General features: G+C 45.4%; 1 protein-coding gene across 3 annotated transcripts in view; it reads right to left on the bottom strand.

The window, feature by feature from the left end:
- Positions 1 to 25,019, bottom strand: part of PRPSAP2 (phosphoribosyl pyrophosphate synthetase associated protein 2) — a 48,586-nt gene extending 23,567 nt beyond the window's left edge. Inside the window, exons 1-9 of one of the 3 annotated variants that reach the window (XM_032319586.1) lie at positions 24,860 to 25,019; positions 21,385 to 21,512; positions 19,989 to 20,085; positions 19,590 to 19,740; positions 18,499 to 18,551; positions 16,132 to 16,198; positions 12,329 to 12,501; positions 9,836 to 9,951; positions 530 to 585 (exon numbers count right to left, since the gene is read on the bottom strand). In XM_032319586.1, coding sequence (XP_032175477.1) covers positions 530 to 585; positions 9,836 to 9,951; positions 12,329 to 12,501; positions 16,132 to 16,198; positions 18,499 to 18,551; positions 19,590 to 19,708 — 584 coding nt within the window. In that variant the 5' untranslated portion in view covers positions 19,709 to 19,740; positions 19,989 to 20,085; positions 21,385 to 21,512; positions 24,860 to 25,019. The remainder of the gene's footprint in view (positions 1 to 529; positions 586 to 9,835; positions 9,952 to 12,328; positions 12,502 to 16,131; positions 16,199 to 18,498; positions 18,552 to 19,589; positions 19,741 to 19,988; positions 20,086 to 21,384; positions 21,513 to 24,859) is intronic. The other 2 variants (XM_032319587.1, XM_032319588.1) reach the window with 2 other exon arrangements.
- Positions 25,020 to 25,515: the final 496 nt, after the last annotated feature.

The following is a 25,515-nucleotide window of genomic DNA, read 5'->3' as shown; positions in this document are numbered from 1 at the left end:
TTCTGACTGATTCATTGGTCACTCCAGGTTACCTGTAACTCTCAGCACTGCCCTATTTGTATGCCTCAGGGTGTTTTTGTTCTGTAAAATGTCACTTTTTAACACATACCAATAAGTGGCCTCTCGGCTGGCTACAATTCTGTTAATAAATTACTGAGTTCTTGTAATAAAAAGCAAAAAACAACTACACAGTATATTCACTGGTACTGTAAACACCATAGGTTTTTAACACCCTGGAGCTGAAGGTCCACCAGTGACCGCCAATCTGGAAATGAGAGAAGCACTAGGTCAGGCTTCCTGACATGTGGGTGTCTTTGGGCACAGATTGGGATTGAGAAAAAAAAAAAAAGAGGAGGAAAATTAATCATCATTTTAAAAATGGAGTCAGCAGATGATCTTTATTAGCCCATAGAATAAAAACAAGAGATACCACTGGGAACCACTAAGGTAGAATCCAGAGCATCTGGGATCCAATCGGGGATGTGATTCTCCACACAGACCCGAGGGGTAGCCTTGAGCTCCCACCTACCTCTTGGCCGAGGCTGGAGATTTGGCCACAATCACCGCATTCCTGTAATCCGGGATCTGTGACAGACAAGAGGTCAGGGATTACTCCCATGTCTCCATGAGGCTATTCATACCAACATCCGTCAGTCAATAAAAAGGAACATTCCAGGACTCAAAAATGTCATCTGGCCACTTGAAAGTTTTCCAAAAAGAGAAAAAAGTTCAAAGTAAATTTCCCCTTCAGAAAACGAAGAAACCCCTACCTAGGAAAAAGTATTATCAGGGTATGAGCCATAGAGACTGAAGACAAAAGAGTAGGGCTCGTTGTCAATTAGCTCATATCTGTATCAGCAAATGCTGATGATGAGGGTATAAAGACATTTTTATCAAGTCAACAGAAGGTGCTCTCGTGAACCCGTAGCATGGGATTTCCCAGTGCCAGGATGGTACCCATCCAACGTGAATCCAAGGTAACTGTCCAATTCCAAATCAGCACCATCCATACAAAGGAGTACTGGGTCTCAGTCACGGCATACTAAAGAAACCAATTTGTTAAAGGATAATCGCAAAGGTGGGGTTTTATACAGGTATGAAGAACCCTTAAGAAAACAACTAAAATGCTGGGGCGCCTGGGTGGCTCAGCAGGTTGAGCCGCTGCCTTCAGCTCAGGTCATGAACTCGGAGTCCTGGGATGGAGCCCGCATCAGGCTCTCTGCTCAGCAGGGAGCCTGCTTCCTCCTCTCTCTCTGCCTGCCTCTCTACCTGCTTGTGATCTCTCTCAATAAATCCCTCTCAAATAAATAAATAAAATCTTAAAAAAGAAAAGAAAAGAAAAGAAAACAACTAAAATGTCAGTCTACTTTGGAGTCTTTTCCTGTTCAACATTTGAAGTGATCTGTGCTAGTAATGATCGTAACAGAAGATATACCCATTAGCAACTTCTAAGAGTTGAGAAGACAGAACTCTTTTTAAAGCTGTCCCAGTCCGGTGTTCCTGACTTCATCCTGGCCATATTTTCCAATTATATTCTTAAAATTTGAACACGTCACTAAATTATAGGATTTCCTTCAAAATACCCTGGCCACTTTTTTCTCACAATTAGGCTAGATCAATGATTTTCCACGTAACCATTAATAGCATTCAGCACCTCATACAATGCCTTGCACATGGGAAGTACTAAATAATACTTAGTGAATGAACAAAAAACTGACTCATCTAAGCAGTGGATACATCGAATGGACATATACATCTAATACAGGCGCCTCCGGCATAGCCACATGGATTGGACGTCTTTATGGGAGAACCTAATACATCCAGGGCTATCAGGGAATAAAGTAGCAAAACCTAATACATCCAAGGCTATCAGGGAATAAAGCAGCAAAACATATTTCCATTTAGGCACTTTTCCTATTTTTGCTGGAAGTCTTTCTAAACTGTTTTACAGACTTGTCTCACCAAATATCACCAAACAGCACCAAACCCAGTCAAGAGAAGTAACAACGAAGGAACAGTTAATAAAGCAAATAAAAGGAGGCTTTAAAAGAAAGGACTCTTTGGGGTGCCTGGGTGGTGTTGCTGGGTGAGTGTTCGACTCTTGGTTTCAGCTCAGGTTGTGAGATCGAGTTCCGCATTGTCTCTGCACTGAGCACAGAGTCTGCTTGAGTTTCTCTCTCTTTCTCCCTCTGCCCCTCCCATCATGCTCTGTCTCTAAAAATAAATAAATAAATCTTAAAAAAAGAAAGAGAAGAAAGAAAGAAAGAAAGAAAGAAAGAGGGGCGCCTGGGTGGCTCAGTGGGTTAAGCCTCTGCGTGCAGCTCAGGTCATGATCCCAGCGTCCTGGGATTGAGCCCCGCATCGGGCTCTCTGCTCAGCGGGGAGCCTGCTTCCCTCTCTCTCTTTCTGCCTGCCTCTCTGCCTACTTGTGCTCTCTCTCTCTGTCAAATAAATAAATAAAATCTTAAAAAAAAAAATGTTCAACATCTAACAGCTCCCAAAGGAAAGATAAGAAAACAGAAGGGATGAGACACTCAAATTATAGGGGGGAAAAAAAAACCGCCCAGAGAATGAAAGGGCCCCAGTGAGTAACTCCTGAGATGAATGAAAACAAGACCTAACCTAGACACATCATGCTGCAATTTCAAAACCACGGCAGAAAAATGAAACATGACTTTCGATGGGGGGAAATTCCTGCATGCCCCCCCAGAAAACACACACGAGATGCTCGATCATACTAGAAATTGAGAAAGGAAAAAATTCAAATACCATAGTACTGTTTCGGTCTTTCAATTTGCAAAATGAAAAGCACAGGGAAACAGACAGTATCCTGTATACTGTGAGCGGGAGTATACACTCCTACAGCCCCTTCCGAGAACTACAATTCACGCTTTTGTTAAAATACTAGATTTTCAGGGGCGCCTGGGTAGCTCAGTGGGTTAAGTCTCTGCCTTCGGCTCATGATCCCAGGGTCATGATCCCAGGGTCCTGGGATCGAGCCCCGCATCGGGGGGGGGTCTCTGCTCAGCGGGGAGCCTGCTTCCCTCTCTCTCTGCCTGCCTCTCTGCCTACTTGTGATCTCTATCAAATAAACAAATAAATAAATAATTTTTAAAAAAATACTAGATTTTCAGAAAATTGCCATTTTGCAAAATCTTTTAAAGTATTTTAATACTTTAATACTTTTTAAACACATACTTTTCAATCAAGCAATTCCACCTCCTAATATTTTTTCAGAAAAACACTCGCATAAGTAATCAGAGAGGTAAGTACAAGAATTTTCAATGCATTTCTGCTTAAGATAATTTCTTTTAAGTAATCTCTACACCTAACATAGGGCTCGAACTCACAACCTGAGATCAAGAGTTACATGTTCTACCCAATGAGCCAGGCAGGTGCTCCTTATGATAAATTTTTAAAATACAGTATTTCACTTAAAAGAGCGAAAAATTATGGGGCGCCTATGTGGCTCAGGTGGCTAAGGTCACAATCCTGGGGTCCTGGGATTGAGCCCTGTGTCGGGCTCCCTGCTCAGTGGGGAGCCTGCTTCTCCTTCTGGCTCTCCCCACACTTGTGTTCTCTCTCTCTCAAATAAACAAATTTTTAAAAGAGAGTGAAAGATTAAAACAACCTAATATCCAGTCAAGAGGAAAATGGTTCAGGGGCACCTGGGTGGCTCAGTGGGTTAAGCCGCTGCCTTCGGCTCAGGTCATGATCTCAGGGTCCTGGGATCAAGCCCCGCTTAGGGCTCTCTGCTCAGCAGGGAGCCTGCTTCCCCCTCTCTCTCTGGCTACCTCTCTGCCTACTTGTGATCTCTCTCTGTCAAATAAATAAATAAAATCTTCAAAAAAAAATGAGGAAAATGGTTGAAAAAATTGTAGCTCATTTAAACACACAGCTATATAAACTTAAATTAATTAAACTTAAAGAAGATGATTTGGCTCTCCATTCACACTAGCCACAGGTGACGAGTGGCTACCATACTGGACAGCTGCTAGAACATTTTCATGATCACAGAAAGTTCTACTGGACATCACTGATCTAAACGGAGGACCAGTATGCAGCAATTAGAAACAAAGCAAGAAACCTACATATCTTCGCATGGGAAGACCTCCACATACCAGCACAGCAAAGAAAAGAAGCTGCAGAAAAGCAAACACTACAGCAACTGGCTTTTCAAAAAAAAAAAAAAAACAACACCCACAAATCAGGAGCACCTGGCTGTCTCAGTGGGTAGAGCACTCGACTCCTGATCTCTGGGTCATAACTTTGAGCCCCAGACTGGGGACAGAGCTTACTTTAAAAAAAAAAAAAAAAAAAAAACCGTCATCAACATCTATAACCATATAGACAAGGAGGCAAATACAAAGAGAAAGGTCTGAGAAGACACAGGACACAAAGCAAGCTGGAAACAAGGGTTACCCCTGCAGAGGGGCCCAGGACCAGGCTGGGGGTTCAGGGAACCCAGGGCTTTACCACTATTGTCAGAATTATTACAGACACACATGTGTGTCCCTACACTGCCACTGTCAATGGGAAGTTTCATTTTTCACTTGTTTAAAGACGACGGTGTCGCAGAGGGGAAAACACACCACATGTCCTGGAAGCCCAGCTTCCTAACTCTAGTAATCATCCCCTGCAGGGCCACCATGGAACCACAAAGTATCAAACTGCTTTACACACCATGTTGCCTTGCTGTACACCCCTACTCTTGTCCCTGCTTTCTCAGTCCCCGCCATCTCTCGTTTCCATGCGGCCAGTGGCTTGATACAAAGACACTTAGAAGAATGCAGAGGGGAAAAAAAACAAAAGCAACTCAAGAATCAGAAACAAGATAACTCGGGACGCCTGGGTGGCTCAGTCGGTTGAGCCGCTGCCTTCAGCTCGGAGCACAATACCAGAGTCCTGGGATTGAGTCCCACGTCGGGCTCCTTGCTCAGCAGGGAGCCTGCTTCTCTCTCTACCTCTGCCTGCCATTCTGCCTCCTTGTATGCTCCCTTTCTCTGACAAATAAACAAAATCTTAAAAAAAAAAAAAAAAAAGAGAAAGAGAAACAAACAAGATAACTCTAGGAGCTCCTATTTTAAAAAATGAATGGCATGGGATCTCTACATACACCATAGAAATATAATTATAGCCCCCTCTTCATCATTTCCTTTATTATTTTTTAAAGATTTTATTTATTTATTTGACAGAAAGAGCACAAGTAGGCAGAGCAGCAGACAGAGGGAGAGGGAGAAGGCTCTCCACTGAGCAGAGAGCCCAACGTGGGGCTCGATCCCAAGACCCCGGGATCATGACCTGACCTGAAGGCAACCGCCCAACCAACTGAGCCACCCAGGCGCCCCTCATCATTTCCTTTAAAAATCCTGGTGCAGGGGCGCCTGGGTGGCTCAGTGGGTTTAACATCTGCTTTCAGCTCAGTTCGTGATCTCCAGGTCCTGGAACTGAGCCCCTCTACACCTTCCCCATCCTGTCCCTGCCCCCTGACTGATGTGGTCTCTCTCTCCCTCTCAAATAAATAAATAAATCTTTAAAAAAAAAAATCCTGGTGCAGACCAGCGATTTCTAGGATTGTCACTGTGATACGTAGTCATTTTTTAAAAACACTGCCCTGTACTTAATCAATGCCCAGACATGCATACCACCGTGCAACTGAGGTCAGGAGAAACTGCCAACCTCCCAGGAGAGAGCAGCAAAGCCACCAGGCCGTGAGCATCCAATTATCTAGACTTTCCTTCCAGCTGTGCCAGAAAGCACAGAAATGCCACAGACGACTCAAGAGAAACAGAGTGTGAGCTGTCAAATCGGAAGATGTGAGCGTCACTCTTGCAGAACAAGATCACTAAGTGACACGAAGGCGCTGTGTCATACTATAACCCGTAGTGTCTTCTCTCCTGACGATGTGAATAACGCCAACCTCCACTGGCAGCATCTTCCATTCAGGACGGTAGGCCCTACTAAAGCAAGTACATGGCAGAAGGCAAAGCAAATGAAAGTCCTTTAGAACAGTGAGCTCCCATATAATAGTTCAGTTCTGACAGTGAGCTCCCATATAATAGTTCAGTTCTGATAGCCTGTTCTAATTTATAACTATGAATAAAGGACAAAGAATCTTAAAACTACATCTGCCGTTATCACTGCCAACTTGCCATCAAAAACAAAGAACCATTTTCCTTGCTTGCTGAACCACAACTGAGGTATGAGGGAGAGTTCGACCCTGAGAGTTCAATCCTTTCCAACAGGGAAGCCTCAAATGGGACTTTTCGAGTGGAAGGCAGCCTTGCACAGAGGCAGAAGCCTACAGAAAGGGGCCACGGCTGGGGCTGCTGGAGTCCAGTCTCTGGACCAGTGCCAGGGGAGCCATAGCCCAGACTCAGCCAGCCAACAGGTGCCTCCCATTTGTCAACACACAAGGCGCCTGGTACCGTGACCGGACGTGTCCTAGAAACAAAGTCTACACCAACTGCTCCATTTTCCAAAACTGGATAGTTCTCTGGACCATGCTCTCCCACATACCCAAGTCTCATCCTCTGGTGCTTCTTTCTGGCCGGATCCCATTTTCCTGCCCCAACAACACACTTACTGTTGTTCTCCGATCCTTTCTCTATTGGGAATCCTACTCAGTTAAATTCCACTCTATATTGTTTTCCGAACTTTTTATAGCTTGTATGTTTCTCGTGTATAACTTTAAAGAGAAAAAACAGACTACAGCTCTTTCAAAAATACTTCAATTCTTTTTTACCACTCAGGGCCAAGGTTAACTATTGGAGGACAGATATGCAGACCCATGGAATGGAACTGACGGACCAGAAATAAACACAAACATCTATGGCCATTTTTTTTTTTAAACAAGGCCATTCAATGGTGAAATAGTCTTTTCAACAAGAACCACTAGGTATCTAGAACCACTAGGTATCACAGGCTAAAGAACGAAGAAGACCCCTGCCTCACACCATATACAAAAATTAATTCCCAATGGGTCAACCTAAATATGAGCAAAAACTGTAAGACTCTCAGAAGAAAACACAGAGGTCAATCTTAACGACTTTGGATTTGATGGTGTTTTCTTAGAGCAAAAGCATGAGTAACAAAAGGAAAAAAAAAAACAGGTAAGCTGGACTTCCTCGAAGTTAAAACCTTTAGGGCATCAAAGGACAGTATCTATCAAGAAAGTAAAAAGACCAACTACAGAACGGTGGGAAATATTTGTAAATCATGTATCTGGTAAGACTAGTGTCCAGTATATATAAAGAACTCCTACAACTCAATAAAAAAGACAAACAGCCCAATGAAAAAATGGGCAAAGGATCTGAACATCTACCTGCGGCTCTTGATCTCACGGTCGTGAGTTCGAGCCCCACGATGGGTGTAGAGATTACTTAAATAAAAAATTTTTTAAAAACACACAAGGAAGACATACAAATGGTCGATAAACACATGAAAAGATGCTCAACATCATTAGTCTTTAGGGGAATACAAAGCAAAACCACAAGGGGATACCCCTTGAAAACCACCAGAATGGCTATAATAAAAAAATAAATGTCAGTAAGGATATGAAGAAGCTGAAAATCTTATACACTCCTGATTGGAATGTAAATGCTACAACCACCCTGAAAAACAGTTTGGCAGTTTCTTAAAATATTAAATGCAGAATTACCATGTAATCAAGTAATTCTAATCATAGTATATGTCTAAGAAATGAAAGATACATCCACAATAAGAGCATAAGTCCACTTAGAAACCTGTATATGAATGTGCAAAGTGCACTGTTCACAACACGACCCAAATGTTCATCAGTACATGAGTGGATAAGCAGTGGTACATACATATACTGGAATATTATTCAGCTGTCAAAAAGAATGAGGTCCTGACTCCCGTCACCATGTTGATAAGCCTCAAAGGCATTAAGCTAAGTAAATGAAACCGAACACAAAGGCTGAATATTGCATGATCCCCTGTATGGGAAATGTCCAACACAGGCAAATCCAGAGCCAGAAAGCACACGAGTGGCTGCCAGGGAAATGGAGGGGAGGCAGAAATGGGGAGTGATTACTTAACAAGTACAGGGTGTTCTCCTGGAGTGACAAAGCGTTGGAACTAGATGGGGGGAGCTGTACAACACTGCACGTATTAAATATCACTGAACTGTTTGTCTTAAACTGTTTAACTGTATGTTACATGGGTTTCACCCACACAGGAAAAAAAATTGACTATGTCTGCTCATCAAGACTCCCTAAGGCAAACTACAGGCTGCAAACGGAGAGATCTATGAGACCAATTACTAACAAATGGCTAGAATCCAGACTAAAAACCAGGATGCCTGCAACTCAGAAAAGAAGCACACACACAAAACCAGTGAGGAACAAACAGAAGTGCATTCGGGGCCTTTTCCCAGAACAGGAAATATGCGGAGATGCTCAACTTCTTACATCATCCGAGATCCATCCAACGCAGTGACACCAAGACACCACGCCAGAGCCAATCAGCCGGCAAAAATCGTCAATTCTGGTAATGAAAAGTGTTGACACAGTATGGACCCACAGACCATCTTGTTTCACGGCTGCCGGGAAGGTAAGCCGGCGTAACTGCTTCAGGGAAAATCCATCACTCCCACGCCATGCCTCCCAGCTATGCTCCACTGGGGCTACGACAGTGACACACGTCTGCTGACATCCCATGGGAGACACGGACAAGAGCGCCTGCAGAAGCACGATCACAACGGCAAAAACCTCACAAATACTGGGATAAAGCTGCACGGTGAGTATCTCTCAGCAGTCAGAACTGGGACACACAACACGGCTTACTAAGGGCACCTCAGGTGAAAAACTCCCCGCAAATTACACATTTTGAGTCGTCGTTTATAAAGGGTTTTTTTTTTTTTTTAAGATTTTGTGTTTATTTATTTATTTGACAGAGAGAGATCCCAAGTAGGCAGAGAGGCAGGCAGAGAAAGAGAGAAGGAAACAGGCTCCCTGATGAGCAGAGAGCCCGATGCGAGACTCGATCCCAGGACGTTAAGATCATGACCTGAGCCGAAGGCAGCGGCTTAACCCACTGAGCCACGTAGGTGCCCCCATTTTTTATAAAGTTGAAAAATATATATTGTGTGTGTTTTTGTCTTTGAATGGTAGCTCTACATGGATATACATGTAAGATAAGACCATATACAAAGGAAATTGAGAGGACGACGAAAGGAGATTCAGGACAGTGGCTCCCTTGGGTGGGAGGTGGCAGGGGGGATACGACGGAAAAGGACCACACAAGTGGACAGTGGTTATGACGCATCTAGTGTTCTTGCTGGGCAGGGGGGTCACAGATGCTGACCACTACAGACAGACAGACAGACAGAGAGACAGAGCAATGGATAAGCAAACAAGGGCCAGATCCATGCATGGACCAAGGATGAGGGCTACGTGTCATGACCACAACTAGTCCAATTCTAGGTACCTGAAGCCCCAAGGAAAACGCAGCAATTTTAAGAGCTTAGCAAAAGAAATAAATTGCAGATTGAGAATTTTAAAATACACTGAATTACACTTAGTGAAGTAAATAGTACCTTATTACTATTTTTTTAAGATTTTGTTTCTTTGAGAGAGGGAGAAGCAGACTCCCTGCTGAGCAGGGAGTCCAACTCAGAGCTTGATCCCAGGACCCTGAGATCATGACCTGAGCTGAAGGCAGGTGACCAACTGAGCCACCCAGGCCCCCAGGAAATAGTACTTTAAGCAGAATACACCAAGTTTTACTCCTTTGCAGACAGCCCAAGGAAATGGAACTGTATCTTTGCGATCTTAAACAGGATGTTAAAATGCAGAAGTCTCAGCTAGCTCACCTCTTCTTGAATATACTGCAGTAAGAAGGGAGAAGCTCTTAAATTATCAACAGGAATATTGAAGAAGCCCTGAATTTCCTTCTGGTGTAAATCCATAGTAATGAGATGAGTGAGACCTTTGGAAACAAAGCAGACACAAACACATGAACAGCTCAATAACCAGCCGCAGTGTATAAACTAAACAAATATGATACAATATATAATAGCTACTAAAAAATTGCTCTGGCATCAAGAAGACTCAGTCTCTTTATTTCTCTGATTTCTGAGTTCGAGAAGACTATGAGAGAACAGAAAATATGTATAGTGGTCTCTGCCCCCTGGTTCCTGACACAGGGCTCCTGAAACCCATGTAAATTCCTAAGGGATAAGAGTGCTCAAAAGTTTCCATTAGGATCTTTTGTTCTGATGAGGTGACTCCTGGTGGCCTCTTGGATGCAGAGGCCAAGGAAGACCAAGCTGTGATTAGAAGCTTGGAATTCTCAGCCCCCACCTCCCATTCTCCAGAGGTGGGGGCAGAGGGGCTAGGAATGGAGTCAATAATTGAGAAAGCAGAGGCTTCGGGGAGCAGCCAGCTGGGAGAGGAACAGGTGGGGATGCTGGGAGACTGGTGCCTGTTGAGAGATAATGGGCTCCACAGCCCTCCCCACATCCTATTACCCTCTTATCTCTTCCATCTGGACGTCCGCCTGTACTCTTTATCACATGCTTTTACGATAAAGAGGCCAACAGTAAGTGAACGGTTCTCCTGAGTTCTGTGAGCTGCTCTGGCAAATGAATCAAATGTGAGGAGTGGGTCCTGGGGACCTCTGATTTGCAGCACATTAGTCAGAGACACAGGCAACAACTTGGCCTTGCAGTTGGCATGGGGGAAGGGGAGGTCAGTCTTGTGGGACTGAGCCCCTAATCTGTGGGATCTGACACCATCTCTAGGACTGAGCCCTTAATTTGTGGAATCTGATGCTCTCTCTGGAATTTAAACTATAAAAAACCTAGCTGGTATTCTCATGGAGAATTGCTAAGTGTAGGGCAAAACCTCTCCACACTTGGTGACCGAAGTGTCAGAAGTAACATCTTCTGTGTGTGAGTAGAAGAGACACATGGGAGGTGAATGGGCTTTTTCCTACTCAGAAGGGAAGGACTGGTGGTTTTCTTTTTTCACACCAATTTAGAGTCTTAAAATAGCAAAGATAACAGTAATGAAAAAATGTCTCTGATAATCTACTAGAGCAAATTACACCTCCTTGACATTTCCTTAGTAGGCACAGCAAAGCCATATTAAGACAAATACTGATCTTAAGATATGAAAACAAACCGCACAGGCCCGTCTCTGGAGAAAAGGAAGACCCTTCACCCCCACCGGCTCCTTAAAGGATATGATCACCAGATCATAAAGGATATGTTCACCAGAAAAGTTAAGGAAAATCTAATTGGAAAAGTTTCAGAAAAGCAAAACTTGCCCAAAAGAGCAGGGAAGTCAACCTGGTGGCCCAGCCAGGATCAAGGCCTGAAGAGCAGAGCAGAATCTTTCTGGAAGGTTCGGTGAGCTAGCCTGCTCCCTTCAGCCAGCTTTTAAAACTCTGAAGACTGACTTTTTCAACAGCTTATACTGTTGAGGTGGCAGGGGCTTGGGTTCCATCAAATTTGAGTATATGGGTTTTCTTTTTTTTTTTTTTCCCCCCTCTTTGGAATGCTACAGTAGAACTTTTATTCCGCAGTGTTCAAATGCAATGCTATGGGGGCTGTCTTGTCCCTTCCTCTCTGTGCCAGTGCTCTGGGTTATGTGGCCTCTAGACACACACACACACGGTAACAAGTTCAAAGCTTATTTAGAAACAAGGGGGAGACACTCGGGATGTGACCTGAAAATGTGTAACACACATACAGTTTGCAATATAAGCCAATCCGTCCTGGGAAGAGACTGAAAGTTGTTGCCGTGTTACAGTGGTTCCAAAAGTTAGAGTTTGGTTCCCAAAACACCCTTTTCCCCTTCAAAAATGACTTCCATGCAATTTTAACTCATCATTTCAATGTAATCTTTTAAACAAAGAACTTAGGGAAAAATAAGTCATTCTCCTCAACTTTGTGTTTCAGGGGATTGGGAACAGGAAAGAATTCTCTGCACTGCTTTCTCCTTCTAAATTAACTGTCTTTAGAAACGGTCATTTTTCTGTTGAGCATTCTAATTTAGTTAAGACAAGAGGTTACAATGTCTAAGGTAAAAATCAACCGCCCAGGGATGCCTGGATGGCTCAGTTGGTTAAGCAGCTGCCTTCGGCTCAGGTCATGATCCCAGCGTCCTGGGATCGAGTCCCACATCAGGCTCCTTGCTCGGCGGGGAGCCTGCTTCTCCCTCTGCCTCTGCTGCCACTCGGCCTGCCTGTGCTCGCTCTCTCTCTCTCTCTCTCTGGCAAACAAATAAAATCTTTAAAAAAAAAAAAAAAAAAAATCAACCGCCCAGACCCCCAGTAAATGTCACGCATCTGCTGTTCTCACCAGCTTTGCACATCATCGAAGCCAGCAATTTAGAAACGATGGAGCCTCTTTTTCTCATCTTGCACTGTTTGCTGTAGGGGAAGTAGGGAATCACGCCGATAATGCTTTTGGCACAAGAGGTCTTACAGGCGTACACCATGATCAGGAGCTCCATGATGGTGGTGTTCACGTCCCTGCATTCCAAGAGAGAAAACCCCAGTGAGGAACGTAAGACATGGGATTAGTATCTCCCTGTTCCCACAAAATGGCAGCAACATGCTACTCATGCCTCTACTGGGACCCAAGGCTCAAGACACAGAAAACGGACCAACAAGTTCCTATAATCCCTCACACCGATGACCCTACTTCCTTTTTCCCTGAAAGAAGAACCCAGTCAGAAGGGAGAAAGACGTTCCACGGGCTCCCACCACCATGTGCAGCAGCACCCTAAAAGTCAGCCTGCCCTCCGCCATCACAGACAAACTTTCCACACCAAAGTTACTCTGCAGTTAGCCCTCCTGATGACGCCCTAACCACCCCCTGCCCCCCAGTTCCCCCCCAGCCTACTGGAAAATGGGGCTCCAGCCATTCTCCTCGCTTGCATCCTCCCTCAGCTCAGAACACTCCCCTGGCTTGTATCCATCGCCTAGAAACACTATTGTTCCCTTAGAAATGACTGGAGACCACTTTTCCCACGGCCCTATTCTTTGCTCCCCTGTGTATACATCTCAGGACCATTGTCTACACTCACTGCCTCGCTCTCCCCCAAACTCGGGCCAATCCAGATCATCCATGACCTCCATGTGCCCAGATCCAGGGACAATTCTCCTCCTCCTCTCACCTGAGCTGTGGGCAGCAGCTCTCATGGCTGTTCACTTTGCTTGAACCACTTGGCTTCTAGAACTTCCTCACTGCTCTCTTGTTCTGCCCTACCTGGCTTTGTTCGTTGGTTCCCCTCCTCCCCACCTTCCTGCCCAACAATCATTCATGTGCGCCCCCTTGGGCCTCCCCTCTTCCCTGGGCTTCTCGTCTAGTTTCACAGTTTTCCAGAAGCTGGAGACGCCTGCTCATAGCCCCAGGCCAGGCTTCTCTTCTCAACCCCAGTCCAGCAAATCCAACTGCTATGTGACAACAGAGCCACTCTAGTGTCTTTAAAAACACCTCAACACTTAACAACCCCAAATGAACTGCTCTTTGCCCCCCAAAGGCTGCTTTATTACAAAACCTTTTCCATCGTGGTTGATGGTGACACTACTCCTCCAGCTTACTCAGGATGAAAACAAGACACCCCTTTACTGTTTTCCCCTCCCAAAGGTTAGAGCATCTCACCGCCACACAGCTGCAGGGCTGTGCTGGGGCGGGCCACGCTTCCCGTCAAGCAAGTGACCAGGACGGCCTGCCACCAGGGGCCTCCCTGCTCCCAAGCAGTCCCTCTGTGGCCCATTCTCCACAAGGCGTCCCGGTCATCTTCAAGGGCAAGTCACATCAGGCATTCTATGCTCAAGACCCAGAAATGCTTTCCCATATAGCCCAGGGCCCCACCGTGGCTCCCAAGGCCCCTTCCTCATCTGCCTGCCGTCCCGCCTCTCCACTCTCCCCTCGTACATCCTCTGCCAACACCTCAGTCCGGCCACACTCGACGCCTTGTCAGTCCTCCCTCCTGCCCGAGGTCCTGTACCGTAGGTGCTCTCTGGGACTGGAAAGCTCTCCTCCCCCTGTCCCCACTGGCCACCTGGCTCAGGTCCCTACAGGCTTCCAGTTTGGGGCAAATGTCACCTGCTCACGGAGACCTGCCCCACCTGCCCTCTCTCCACTCCCCACCAGCACTCCCAATCCCCTGTCGTGCCACTGAGGTGTTTTGTTTTGTTTTCTTGGAGGGCTGTTTTTTTTTCTCATGCCACCCATCATATTCTCACCACTAGACAATCTACTTATTGGGTTAGCTGCGTGTCTCAGATAAAAGACTCCATGAGGACAAGGGTCTTTATCTGTTTTAATCATTCGTACGTCTGGCACACCTGGAACTGTGTCTGGCACACAGCAGACATTCAATCAGTATTTGTTAAAGAATGAATGAGTGAAGGGAGACACTGAACACGTGGGTGAGTGGATTCTCTGTTAATATCTGCCCCGACGTCTGAAAGCTTTCAGGATAGCACTGTGTGTGAGAGGGGAGAAGAAGAGGACCCAAAGTGGGTGCAGAGTTACAACGAGGGTCCCAAGCCATGCTTGCTGGGGCACCATTTTTAGGGAAGCTGCTGAAAGGTTTGCCAGCCCTAACCTCAAATCATGACCTTGTCTGAATGACCAGAAAAGGGAAGCTAAGGGACAGCATTTTCTTCATTTAAAACTTTTCTAATACTTTTAGCATCCACCATTAGTCTGACCTAAAACAAGAGATAAGGTGTTTCTGACGACATCAAATCTCAGTGTTAAGTATTTCACAAAGACCCTGATGGCCAGGCTCTCTGCAACCTGGCAAGACTAAGAATCCCCGAGTTAGCGCAAGGTCATGGTTCGGAAAAATGCAAAACGAGACATGCAGATGGTTTTAGCTACAGGAACAACAGACCAACAGAGGCAGGGGTAGAACGATAAGCGTTGAAATAAACCAAAAAGAAAGGAGAGGAATAGGAGGGCCTGGAAACAGGAAAGAGTACACGAGCCACACTGCTGAAGCCCCGAATCCCAAGTTCAATTTGGCCTTCAGGGTCCACCTATCTATCCCCTTGTGTAACACAAGCGACTTCTGTACATTAATCCAAATGGACTCACAAGTGTCTGTAAGGAGGTATAAGTACCGTAGACACCCAGAAGCCAGAAGCGACGTAAGACCTAAGTTGTTCTGCGCTCTGCACTTTCCCCTCCCACTGCCAGTGGGTGAAGGGCAGCTGTGGGCACAGGGGAGCTCCCCACCGGCACTCCCGCCCATCAGCTGGCGGGGGAAGGAAGATGGCAGTGCCTCCTAGCCCCGGTCCGCCAAGTCTGCTTAATGGCACAGAGGAAATGAAACAAGGGAACCTTGGCAAAGGCCAGCCAACCTGTCCCTTCTTCTGATCACACACGCTCCCAGGAGGGCTTGAGATGCCACGACAGGTCCCCCTTAACTCCTCTTTCCCAGAAGAGCCAGAGATTTCATCCCCATGAACCAAAGAGACCAGGACAGACATTCAAAATGTAGGTAAATCAAAGCTAAAAAATGATGCCCCATACAAAGTGATTTCCAGACATTACTGAAAACCGCCCTGAGTGAAGAACTTTCACATATGGGGACATGCAGGGACATCTGCGGACAGAGCAGTCTTTGATCAAAAAATGCAGACAACCTCACTGCACTGATTCCTCCACACCCAGCTTATACAGTTGTGATAATTTCCAGAACACACATTTGTCAAATGTCACACCAGCCAGGAATACATATTTCTTCAATGCATTCTTTTATCTTCTCTACTTATTTACCTATACAACAAAATAAGAACTGGTGATCATTTTTTAAATTGCCTGCAGTCAAAGCTTTAAGAACCCCAAGTAAGTAAACACCTCTCCTTCTGCCTTTTTGGGGGAACTAGAAGAGCTTTCCTGCGAGTTTTACCAAATTCTGGCTATGGAGAGGCAATGTAATAGGTTCTATTTTCATTAAGAACCTCTACTCCAAGACTTGGTTACTTCCATCCTTCAAGAACACGAAAGAACACGTGGAAGTCAACAGTTATGTCAGAAAAATTAGCAGAATAAGGCATACCAATTTTCAAATGATCCTAAACACGCATACCCACAAAGAAAAACCCAGAGAGTGACATCGCGTGTGTTGAATAAGGACTCACTTTGAGACAGTCTGGATGATGAAAACATCCTTGCCCCTCACAGATTCTTGAATCTGTACTCTTGTTTCTGGCAGGAAAAGGAAAAAAAGTGGGGAGGGGTGGAAAAGACATATAATTTATCTTTTTTAAAATACACACAAAAAATCTGCTTCATCCCCAATATTATAAAATATAGAAAATGGAACTCCTAAAGAAACTCATAAGGTCTTAGGTGCTGTAAAGGATGATGAAAACACTGGCATTAATCACACTTTTTACTTTTTTTTAGCGGGGGGAGTGAGGGAGAAGAGGGACAGAGGGACAGGGAGAGAGAGGACAAGCAGGCTCCACGCCCAGCACAGAGCCCGACATGAGGCTTGATCTCAGGACCCTGAGATCATGACCTGAGTTGAAATCAAGAGTCAGAGGCTTAACCAACTGAGCCACCCAGGTGCCCCCAACCACACTTTTTAAACAAGTCAAGTTACATTACGTGCTTCAAAAAGAATTCCATTTCTGACTTGGAACAAGTAAATCTATCCTTCTTACTTCTCTGAGGACAGTATCTCTAAGGGAAACTACTCATTCATAAAACCATCACAATTAAGAACTTATTAGATGGGATGCGGGGGTGGCTCAGTTGGTTAAGCATCTGCCTTCAGCTCAGGTCATATTCCCAGGGTCTTGGGATCAAGCCCCATGTCAGACTCCCTTCTCAGGGAGCCTGCTTCTCCCTCTCCCTCTGCTTGCATGTTCATGTTTTCTCTCTCTCACAAATAAAAAAATAAAACCATTGCCAAAAAAACTTTACTGGGTAATAAATGTTATAATAATGTTCTGAGACTAAAGATGAATTAAGGTCCAACATCCCTACTCTCAAAAACCGTGTAATCAGCCACAATTAGACAAATGCAGAATGGGACATTCTTCAAAGTCAAAGTCATGCGAAGAAAAGAGCTGTTGTAGATTAGGGGAAACTACAGGGATAAAAAGGTATTGCTTGAGCCAAGAATCCTGGCTGGGAAAAAAAAAAAGGCTCTCCAGGACAACTAGGGAAATTTGAATATAGACTAGATATTAGATAATTAAAGAATAATCGTTAACTCCTTTAAGTGTGACAACAATAGCGTATTCATGCAGGAGAAAGTGCTTATTCTCCAGAAGTATGGTCAAGCGTTCAGGGCTTAAGTGACATGATGCTTGCAACTTACTTTCAAAACATTCCACCCATACATATCCATCTTGCAAAATGTTACCTGCTGAACCCAAGTAGCAAACATACATACCTATACTCACTGCACTACTCTCTCAACTTTTTTATAAGTCTGAACATTTTCATTAAAAATGTGGGGAAAAGGGGCACCTGGGTGGCTCAGAGGGTTAAGCCTCTGCCTTCAGCTCAGGTCATGATCTCAGGGTCCTGGGATCGAGCCCCGCCTAGGGCTCTCTGCTCAGCAGGGAGCCTGCTTCCCCCACTCTCTCTGCCTGCCCCTCTGCCTGCTTGTGATCTCTGTCTGTCAAATAAATAAATAAAATCGTTAAAAAAATAAAAAATAAAAATGTGGGAAAAAAACAGAATATGTGTTTAAAAAGGAATATGGTACCAAGGAAAGAAAACGAGCCTTAGATTGAGGGAGATCTGGGTTTGAATCCTGACTCTGCTAGTCTGGGGACCCGTATCTAATATCACCCCTGAACGCAGTTCTTTAATATTCGGTAACAGTGAGGAATCCACAAATGGCAGTTCCTGCCCTTTCCCAATGGACATCAAATATTTTCTCTGTCCTCATTCATTAACCCAGAGGGTGGATCAACCTCCTCCTGGCCCTTCCACCACCAGCCCTCCCTTACTCTCCCTTCCAGACTACACAAAGGACATCATGCAGTTCCCCTTAGCTGCAGATTAAATCATTTGCAGTTTACAAAGCTCCAAACTCCCCACAGGACCTGCTTGAAATTCTCTCTCCCTCTCCCTCTTCCCTTCCTACTTGTACGCTCTCTCCTCTCTCTCCTAAATAAATAAATCTTAAAAAAAAAAAAAAAAAAAAAGGAATAACAACCAATTAATACTGTGGCCACACGGGGTTTTCTCATCCTGCCTAAGGGACATAAACTCACACAACTGCTGAATTTCCATTCGGTGGACCAGTTGCATGCATCTCTGTGGTTTTTACTGGATGAGGTCTGAGAGCTGGAGTTCAAGGCCCCACAAGCTGTATATCCAGCTGGTATCAGTAGGAGCTAAAGCACTACTCTCACCATGTCCGCCTGACTTCTTGCAGAACTGGCCACTTGGTCCAATTGTTTCAAGAGTGGAGGATGCAGGCCTGAGCCAGCATGTCACATGCCACGAAAGGATCAATGTAACGCACATCCCAGATAGCTCACCTCTGTTAGGCTCCTGGTAAACCTGCACTTTGCCCATCTCCACCCCCAGTCGCCTGAAGAAGAGAAAGGGGGGAAAGTTGAAAACGTAACAGAGACAGAATCTATCCATCCAACATCTTTACAACTTGAGGATGCTTCACAAATTCATAAAAAGATAAACCAAAATAAAATAGAGGCACTCTTATTATAAAATTGAAAGTGGATATGCTACTGTTATGTCATTGCCACTATGTCACACCTAGCCCCCTACACCTCCCCCCACACCGACCCCAAGAAGGCCTCCAGAGTCCTACTCAGCCTGCCTCACCAACCATTTCCTTGTACCCTCTGCCCTCTAGCCGTGCTCCTGGGCCATACCAACACCTCCTGCTGCACATCTCAGGGCCTTTGCACCTTCTGTCCCCTCTGCCTAGAAGGTTTCTCAATTCACATATCATCCCCTTGGTTTAAAAGTTTCACCGGAGCCCCCAAGCTAAAGCAGAACAACCTGCCCAAATCATTTCTTTCACACTGTTTTCTTCACACTATCAATCATCACCTGAAATTTTGTTTTGTTGACTTCCTTCTTGTCTGGCTCCCCAACTAAATATAAGAAGGAAGGATCTTGACTGGTTTGTTCACCATTAATCCTCAATATCTAGATCAAGGCCCAGTACCCAGGAGGGTGTTCAATCTTCATTTATTGTTTTCTATATATTTTTTTTAATTTAAATTTTGTTAGCTAACATACAGTGCAATATTGGTTTCTGGCAAATCTTTATTTAATAAATAACTAAGACCATACTGAACTGTAATCTAGATAAACTATTTTCATCCAGAATATGCTGCACTGTTTCTTAGAGTCAAGTAATTCTATAGACATGTGGCACCTAACACACTCCCGGGCACTCAAAGAGACTCAATAAATGTGTTTTTAACGAACACACAGAGAGTCGCAATGGTTTACAAAAAGGTTAGCCCTTAATATATAGATAATCTGCAGATAAACTATACAGTATCTGCTCTTAAGTTGAAAACCAGTGCTCTTCCAATCACCAAGGTCAAAACAGCATAGAACAACTGTGGATCTTAATGGTACGATTATAACTCACTCGGCGATCTTCTTTGAGAGCTCCATACACGAGGAATTAGAATTTGCTGAAAACAACACCAGACCTCCTTTGGTTATGTTCATCTTGGTTTCCAATTCAGGTGGCGTCACACAAAACATCAAAACCTTCTTGGTTTTCCAATTCTCAGAGCCTAGGAGGATTAAGAGAATATGAATAATGGCCAGAAAATATTAAAATGCACCTGAATGAACTTTTTTCTTTAAATAGCAAATGACTTAAGCTGAAGATTAGTGATCACTGATGGAGTCTTTTACATTACATCTATGCATGAACAAATAAGAAGTTTGTTTGGATCTTTAGGGCTCCGAATTTATGGAAATATGTTACTATATGATTTCGCTAGTTTCCATGACCACTGGGAATAAATGACAAACTTACAAGAAAGGCGGAGCTGAAGCGCTCAGAGTTTTACTGTTTTGCTGCTTAAAGTCAATTATGGACAACCTCCTGTTATTCTCTGACAACAATATTCCTCCTGGATTAACACACAGAAAAATGGCAGAGCCATTAGCAAGGACATGGACTGAGCGACCCTTAAATAATGAATAAATAACCCATCTATGCCCAGCTTCTCCTATAATAACTGTTTACCCCAAAGCCCTCCCTCTGGGCTGCCAGGGGCCTCTCTGATGCCCTGAGGCATGTCTAAGGCAGACCCTGCCACCTGCACTTTCCTGAACTGGAACATAAGGCCAGCCAAAAATAACCCTGAGGGGAAGTGAACAGACCACCCAGCTAACAGGGCATGGACAGAAAAGCCCCCAGCCTCAAAGTCATCAGAGCTGGGACAGTCATCCCACGGGCCATTCACGTGCCCTTCCGTCTTCAACTCTCTGGGCTGTGTCCTTATCACACAAGGAAGGTGCCGGACTTAGGTGTCCCAGCAACATCTCAGAGGCCACAGGGCATGGGGGCATCTTCCCAGCAAGCCTACTGTGCTTGCTCGGTCTGTAGCTTTCCATGAAATGGCCCTGGAGGAGGCTGGTGGAGACTGAGAAAGGGATGAGGCCGAGCGGCTCTTTTTTGCTGTTCTTCCATTTTAATTACATGAGTAATACACAAACACGTTCTCCTTGGAAAAAAAATGAAACCAGGACGAAAGTTTAGGCTAAAGTCACCAGCACCCCCCATCCCAGGCCCCTTCCCACCCAACCCTCCCGGAATGGACAATTCTTACTACTTTGATATGGACACCATCAGACCTTCACGCATTCACAAATGGCCCTCCCCCCCATAAAAAAATTGGACAAAAATACATTTCAAACGATGTATTCTGACAGCCCAGGGTTATAAAATATATGCCCATTGGGTCCTTTTTAACTGCTGCTAATACTCCATGGTACTGGAGATGCCGCCTTTAGTGGGTCACCATCCTAAACAGGCCTCCTAGTGCACGTGGGTGTCTCTCTGCAGTAACTGAGAAGACGACCACTGGGGCCTGGGGCTGGTGCAATTTACAGGTATGGACACACCAGCAGGCCGGGAAAGCACATTTCCCCACAGAGTGCTTCTTACCCGGCATGCTGCAGTGGGAAATGGGGAGCAGGGCAGTGAAATTTACCTACATCCTGTGAATTACAAACAGAAACACAGGCACAGATGGCCAAAGCCCTAAGGAGACCAAGGAGAACAAGTGGTAACTTCCACGGAAGGTGTGGCTCAGGGACCAGGAGCAGGGATCAGCTGACTACAGCCCACACGCCAAACCAAGTCCCTCCAAATGCTATTTCTGTACGTAAAACTGTATTGGAACATGGCCACGCTCACTGCCTACCAACTGTCCATGGATTCAATGATGGAGTTGACTGCTGGCCATCAAGCTGAAAATGCTGCTTAACTGGTCCTTTACAGAAAGTCAGCTGACCCCTGCTTTATGGCGTAGTATAGGACAGAGTGGCTGGTCTACAGGAAAGAAAGAACATCCTCAATATTCCAAGTTGGAAGAGATCTTAAGTATCTTCCAACACTGTCTCTCAACCACTATATGTCTGTGTTTAGGAACACAAGGTACAAAAACTTGTTTCCCTGTAGTTATAAATACAGGCTTTGGAGTCAAGCTCTTGTTTGCATCTTGGCTCCTATTTGGCTCCCTGGGAGGCCTTGCATAAATTAATCTCTCTTCACCTCTGTTCCCTCCTCCCCACGATACACGAATACGGCCTTTACAGGGTCACTGTAAAATTAACTTGGTACGGCACTTAACAAACTGTCCCACATTGAGGATCTGCTTGGTAAATGGAAGCTACGTAGGAATCAACTGTTAATATTTTGGTTTTCTCCTGAATGAGTACAGTAATACACATGCGGTGGCCATCTTTTTTCATCCCCCAAACATTAAATAAGAAGCTTCTTAAAGTCCACAGCATTCCTGAGAGGGCTTGGAACACTCAGAATGAAAGCATCTGAGGGAAGAAAGAGCTCTAATCGGCCATCTACAGGACTCCCACCAAGAAACCACTCCAGCCACTTGAAGAGCTCCAGAGACTATGCCCACATCCTCAGGTCCCATCCCTTCCAAATTCTTCCTTAGAACATGCTAACTTCCTCTCCCTGCGGTCACCACCCACTGGTCCTTGTCCTTCCCTTGGTAATTTACAAGAAACATCAAATTCCTTTGTTGCAGGTCAGTGTTCAATCTGTCTCTAGAAGGCTCTCTTAGCTCTGCATATTCTCTACTCCAGGTTACTTCCTGGAGCCTGTCCTTACTGGTCACAGTTTAAATGCCCTTCACCACTGACTGTGGCCTCTGAAGTCCCCATCTTCAGATACCGAGTTTCTAGAACTGAAACCCAACCTGAGACTGCCATCAGAAATGGCACTGGTAGGGGAGTCCGTTTGGATATGGATATTGATAGTCATGTTCTGTGACCATTCATTCCACAAGATGTTCAAACCTAAGGGCTGTTGTTAGTTTTGGTTCTGCTTTTCCCTACTGGAAATGCAAGCTGTGCTCTTTATCAAGCTTCCAGAAAAGTGAGTTTTAGATTATCCTCAGAAACATCACCAGGATGGGGCTGGCAGGTGGCTGATCAGCACAAAGCTTCATAAACTATAGTTGCTTCTACATTTATCCTAAATTTACTCTAGGATGTGTGAGAATTATTTATAACATGTATGAAAACACACCCTTTAAAGAGAATTCCGACACCTTTCAAAAAGCAAATCCTGCTCGTCTTTGAATGAGACTTGACAACCTGTTAGGTTCATGAATGAATTCACAGGGAAAGACCACTTGCTTTGCATGTTGCCAGCTGTCATTTCAAAACCACTTCTCCGGATCTCGGATGAGGAAGGCTCGCATTAGAGTGTGACACTTTCCCTCCAGAGTGCACCCACTGTACAAACACCTCCTATCTAAATATGCTGGAGGAGGAGTGTGGTCTTGGGTTTGTCTTCCACAGTCAGTAGCTACTAGTCCTTGGGGAGGTCCCTTGGCCTCGCCAGGCCTGTGCCTCTCCCTTTCTGACAACAGAGACAGATGCTCGGTAAAATCAGCTTAAAAATAAGGTCCAGACAGCAGAGATTTTTTTTCTCTGAGATTTTTTTCTCACCCTTATGTTCTCTCCTGTATGCCAGAGCCAAGGACCAGGCACATCAAAGAGGCTCCATGACATTTGTCAAACAACAAACATTTGTTGAGTAAAGCCTGATCTGGTCGAGTTGCAAGGATTAACAAATGGAACTAGAAGGCATTGTAAAGTGCAAAGAATGATTATGTTTATTAGTGATGTCCCTCACTAAAAAAAAAAAAAAAAAAAAAAAAAAAAAAAAAATTTTTTTTTATACCAGTGCTGAAGAGAATTAGTAGGGCAAAACCTAAGCTGAATTAATCCTCTATGCCTCTGTGCTCCCAGGCACTTGGCCCGTCTCTCCATCAGCTCGTTTTCTTACAGCCAACATCACTTTCTGAGTGCTCTGAATTCCCAGGACAACTCAGTAAAGCACGCACCAGACGAGGACCCATTTTACACATGGGGAAATGAGGCTTTGAGATGAAGAAATGTGCTCAGGTCTACATGGCCTCTAAGCAGCAGACATGAGCTCAGTTTCAGTCTGACTTGGAGCACAGACCGTTGTGTGCACAGCTCATTTCTCAACAGCACAGAAAATGACTGGACTCCCCCGGCCGAAGTCAGCGTTACAGTGAGCGGGTTCAGACAAACATCCAGATTTTGAAAAATGTCTACAGTAAACATGTCTTGTTTGGGAAACAAGTTACATCGAGTGTTAAAGACCACAAAACAGAACTTTGATTCAGTATTTCCCCTTTTGGGAATTTATACCAAGGGGAAGAAAGGGCCATATATGCTCCATGATGGTCACTGTAAGATTTTTTTAAGAGCAAAAATGGACATGTAGAAAGGATCCGTAATGGGGTAATTAAGTAAAATTCTGAATATATACTCAACATAATAAAAAAGTCTCCAGGACTGTGCCGAAGTCCTTATGGTAAGCGAGTAGGAGAATTTTATCTCCTCTGATCAAAACTGGGTGATAATGGTATAGACCGGGTCAGGATAGGAATACGGACAGGAAGAAGGGTATGATTTAGTGGAATTCAATAATGTGGCTGAATTATTTTTATTTGTGCATTTAAATCTCTCAAACATTAAAAATCACACTTCCTCATACCCCAAATCCCCATTCCTCATTTCCTTATTCTTTGTAAAAGCTAAGCAACCCAAACTGCGCCAGTATCAAGATAAAGAGTGGAAAAAATCCTTATCATCAATGTAATATACAGGGGGAAAACATTTTACAGTAAAATAATATCTAAAAATTACATTAAGATCCTCCCTCCTGGGTGAGTTCGGGGGGGCGGGGGAGAAAAACCGGCTATAGGGAACAGAAATGTTTGCGACAAGCAAGCCAATCAACTTAACATCAGGGCCCGTCTCAAATTAGGGGCCGGAGATGGTCGGGTTGGAGGCTTGTTTCCGAGCCGCCCGGCCGCAGGTCCCATAATTAGGGCTCGACTCCCAACGGCGCCTGGAGCGGGGTAACCCCGGGGGCCGCGCGCCGGGCCCGAGCCCCGCGGACCCCGGACGGGAGAGGAAGGAGGGAGGAAGGGGCGGCGGCAGGCGCGAGGCCGGGGTCGCCCCGCTGTATCCCCCCAGCCGCCGCCCCAGGACCGCGCGACCCATCCGCCAGCCGGCGCCGCGGGGCTCCCCGCCCCTTGCACCTGCGCCCCGCACTGCCGGAGCCCGCCGGTCCGCACCGCCACTCGTCGCTGGCTCCCGCCCGCCTACCTGGCCCCGACCCCAGCCCCGGCCCCGCCGCAGCCTCGGCTGCCGAAGGAAGAAAGCGCCGGCTCTCCAGGCGGCTTCTCTAGGACCAAAATGGCGACTCCATGCGCAAGAACGGCGTCCACGGCGACTGCGAGGCCTGTGGGCGGGGCAGAGGGCGGGGCCGAGAGCCGGGATTGCGGAGGCACCTGGCTTGGGGCCGTGGGCGTGGCCAACGAGAGGGGAGGAGCGCGTCAGAAGAGCAGAGCTGGAGGGGTGGGGCCAGGCCGGCACAAGAGGCGGGGAGATGGGCGGGACTGAGCCTTATTGGGCCCCTTGGACGCGCTAGCCCAGGTGGCTGTGAATGCGAGGGTGTGGAATTACAGATGTCTGGGTTCCAGGCTTTCCTGCCCTGTAACCTTGGGCAAAGTCACTTTGCCCCTCCGAGCCTCGACTTCCTCATCTGAGAAATGGAAATGATAGTAGCATCCATCTCAGGGATTGTGAAATTGTGATTTAATCCTCACTGTGAGGATTAAAAGCTCTAGCGCCTGCAGAGCTTTTTAGCTCAGCTCCTAGCAAATGGTAAATGCTCCGTTGTTACTGTAATTATTTCCTTTCTTCTTTTATTATAAAGGAATTGGTGTTTTTGGTATCCATTGACCGAATTCCTTATAATT

The sequence above is a fragment of the Mustela erminea genome, chromosome 18 (assembly GCF_009829155.1).
Source record: "Mustela erminea isolate mMusErm1 chromosome 18, mMusErm1.Pri, whole genome shotgun sequence".
Classification (NCBI taxonomy): Eukaryota; Metazoa; Chordata; class Mammalia; order Carnivora; family Mustelidae; genus Mustela; species Mustela erminea.
This window is presented reverse-complemented; position numbering and strand designations above follow the sequence as displayed.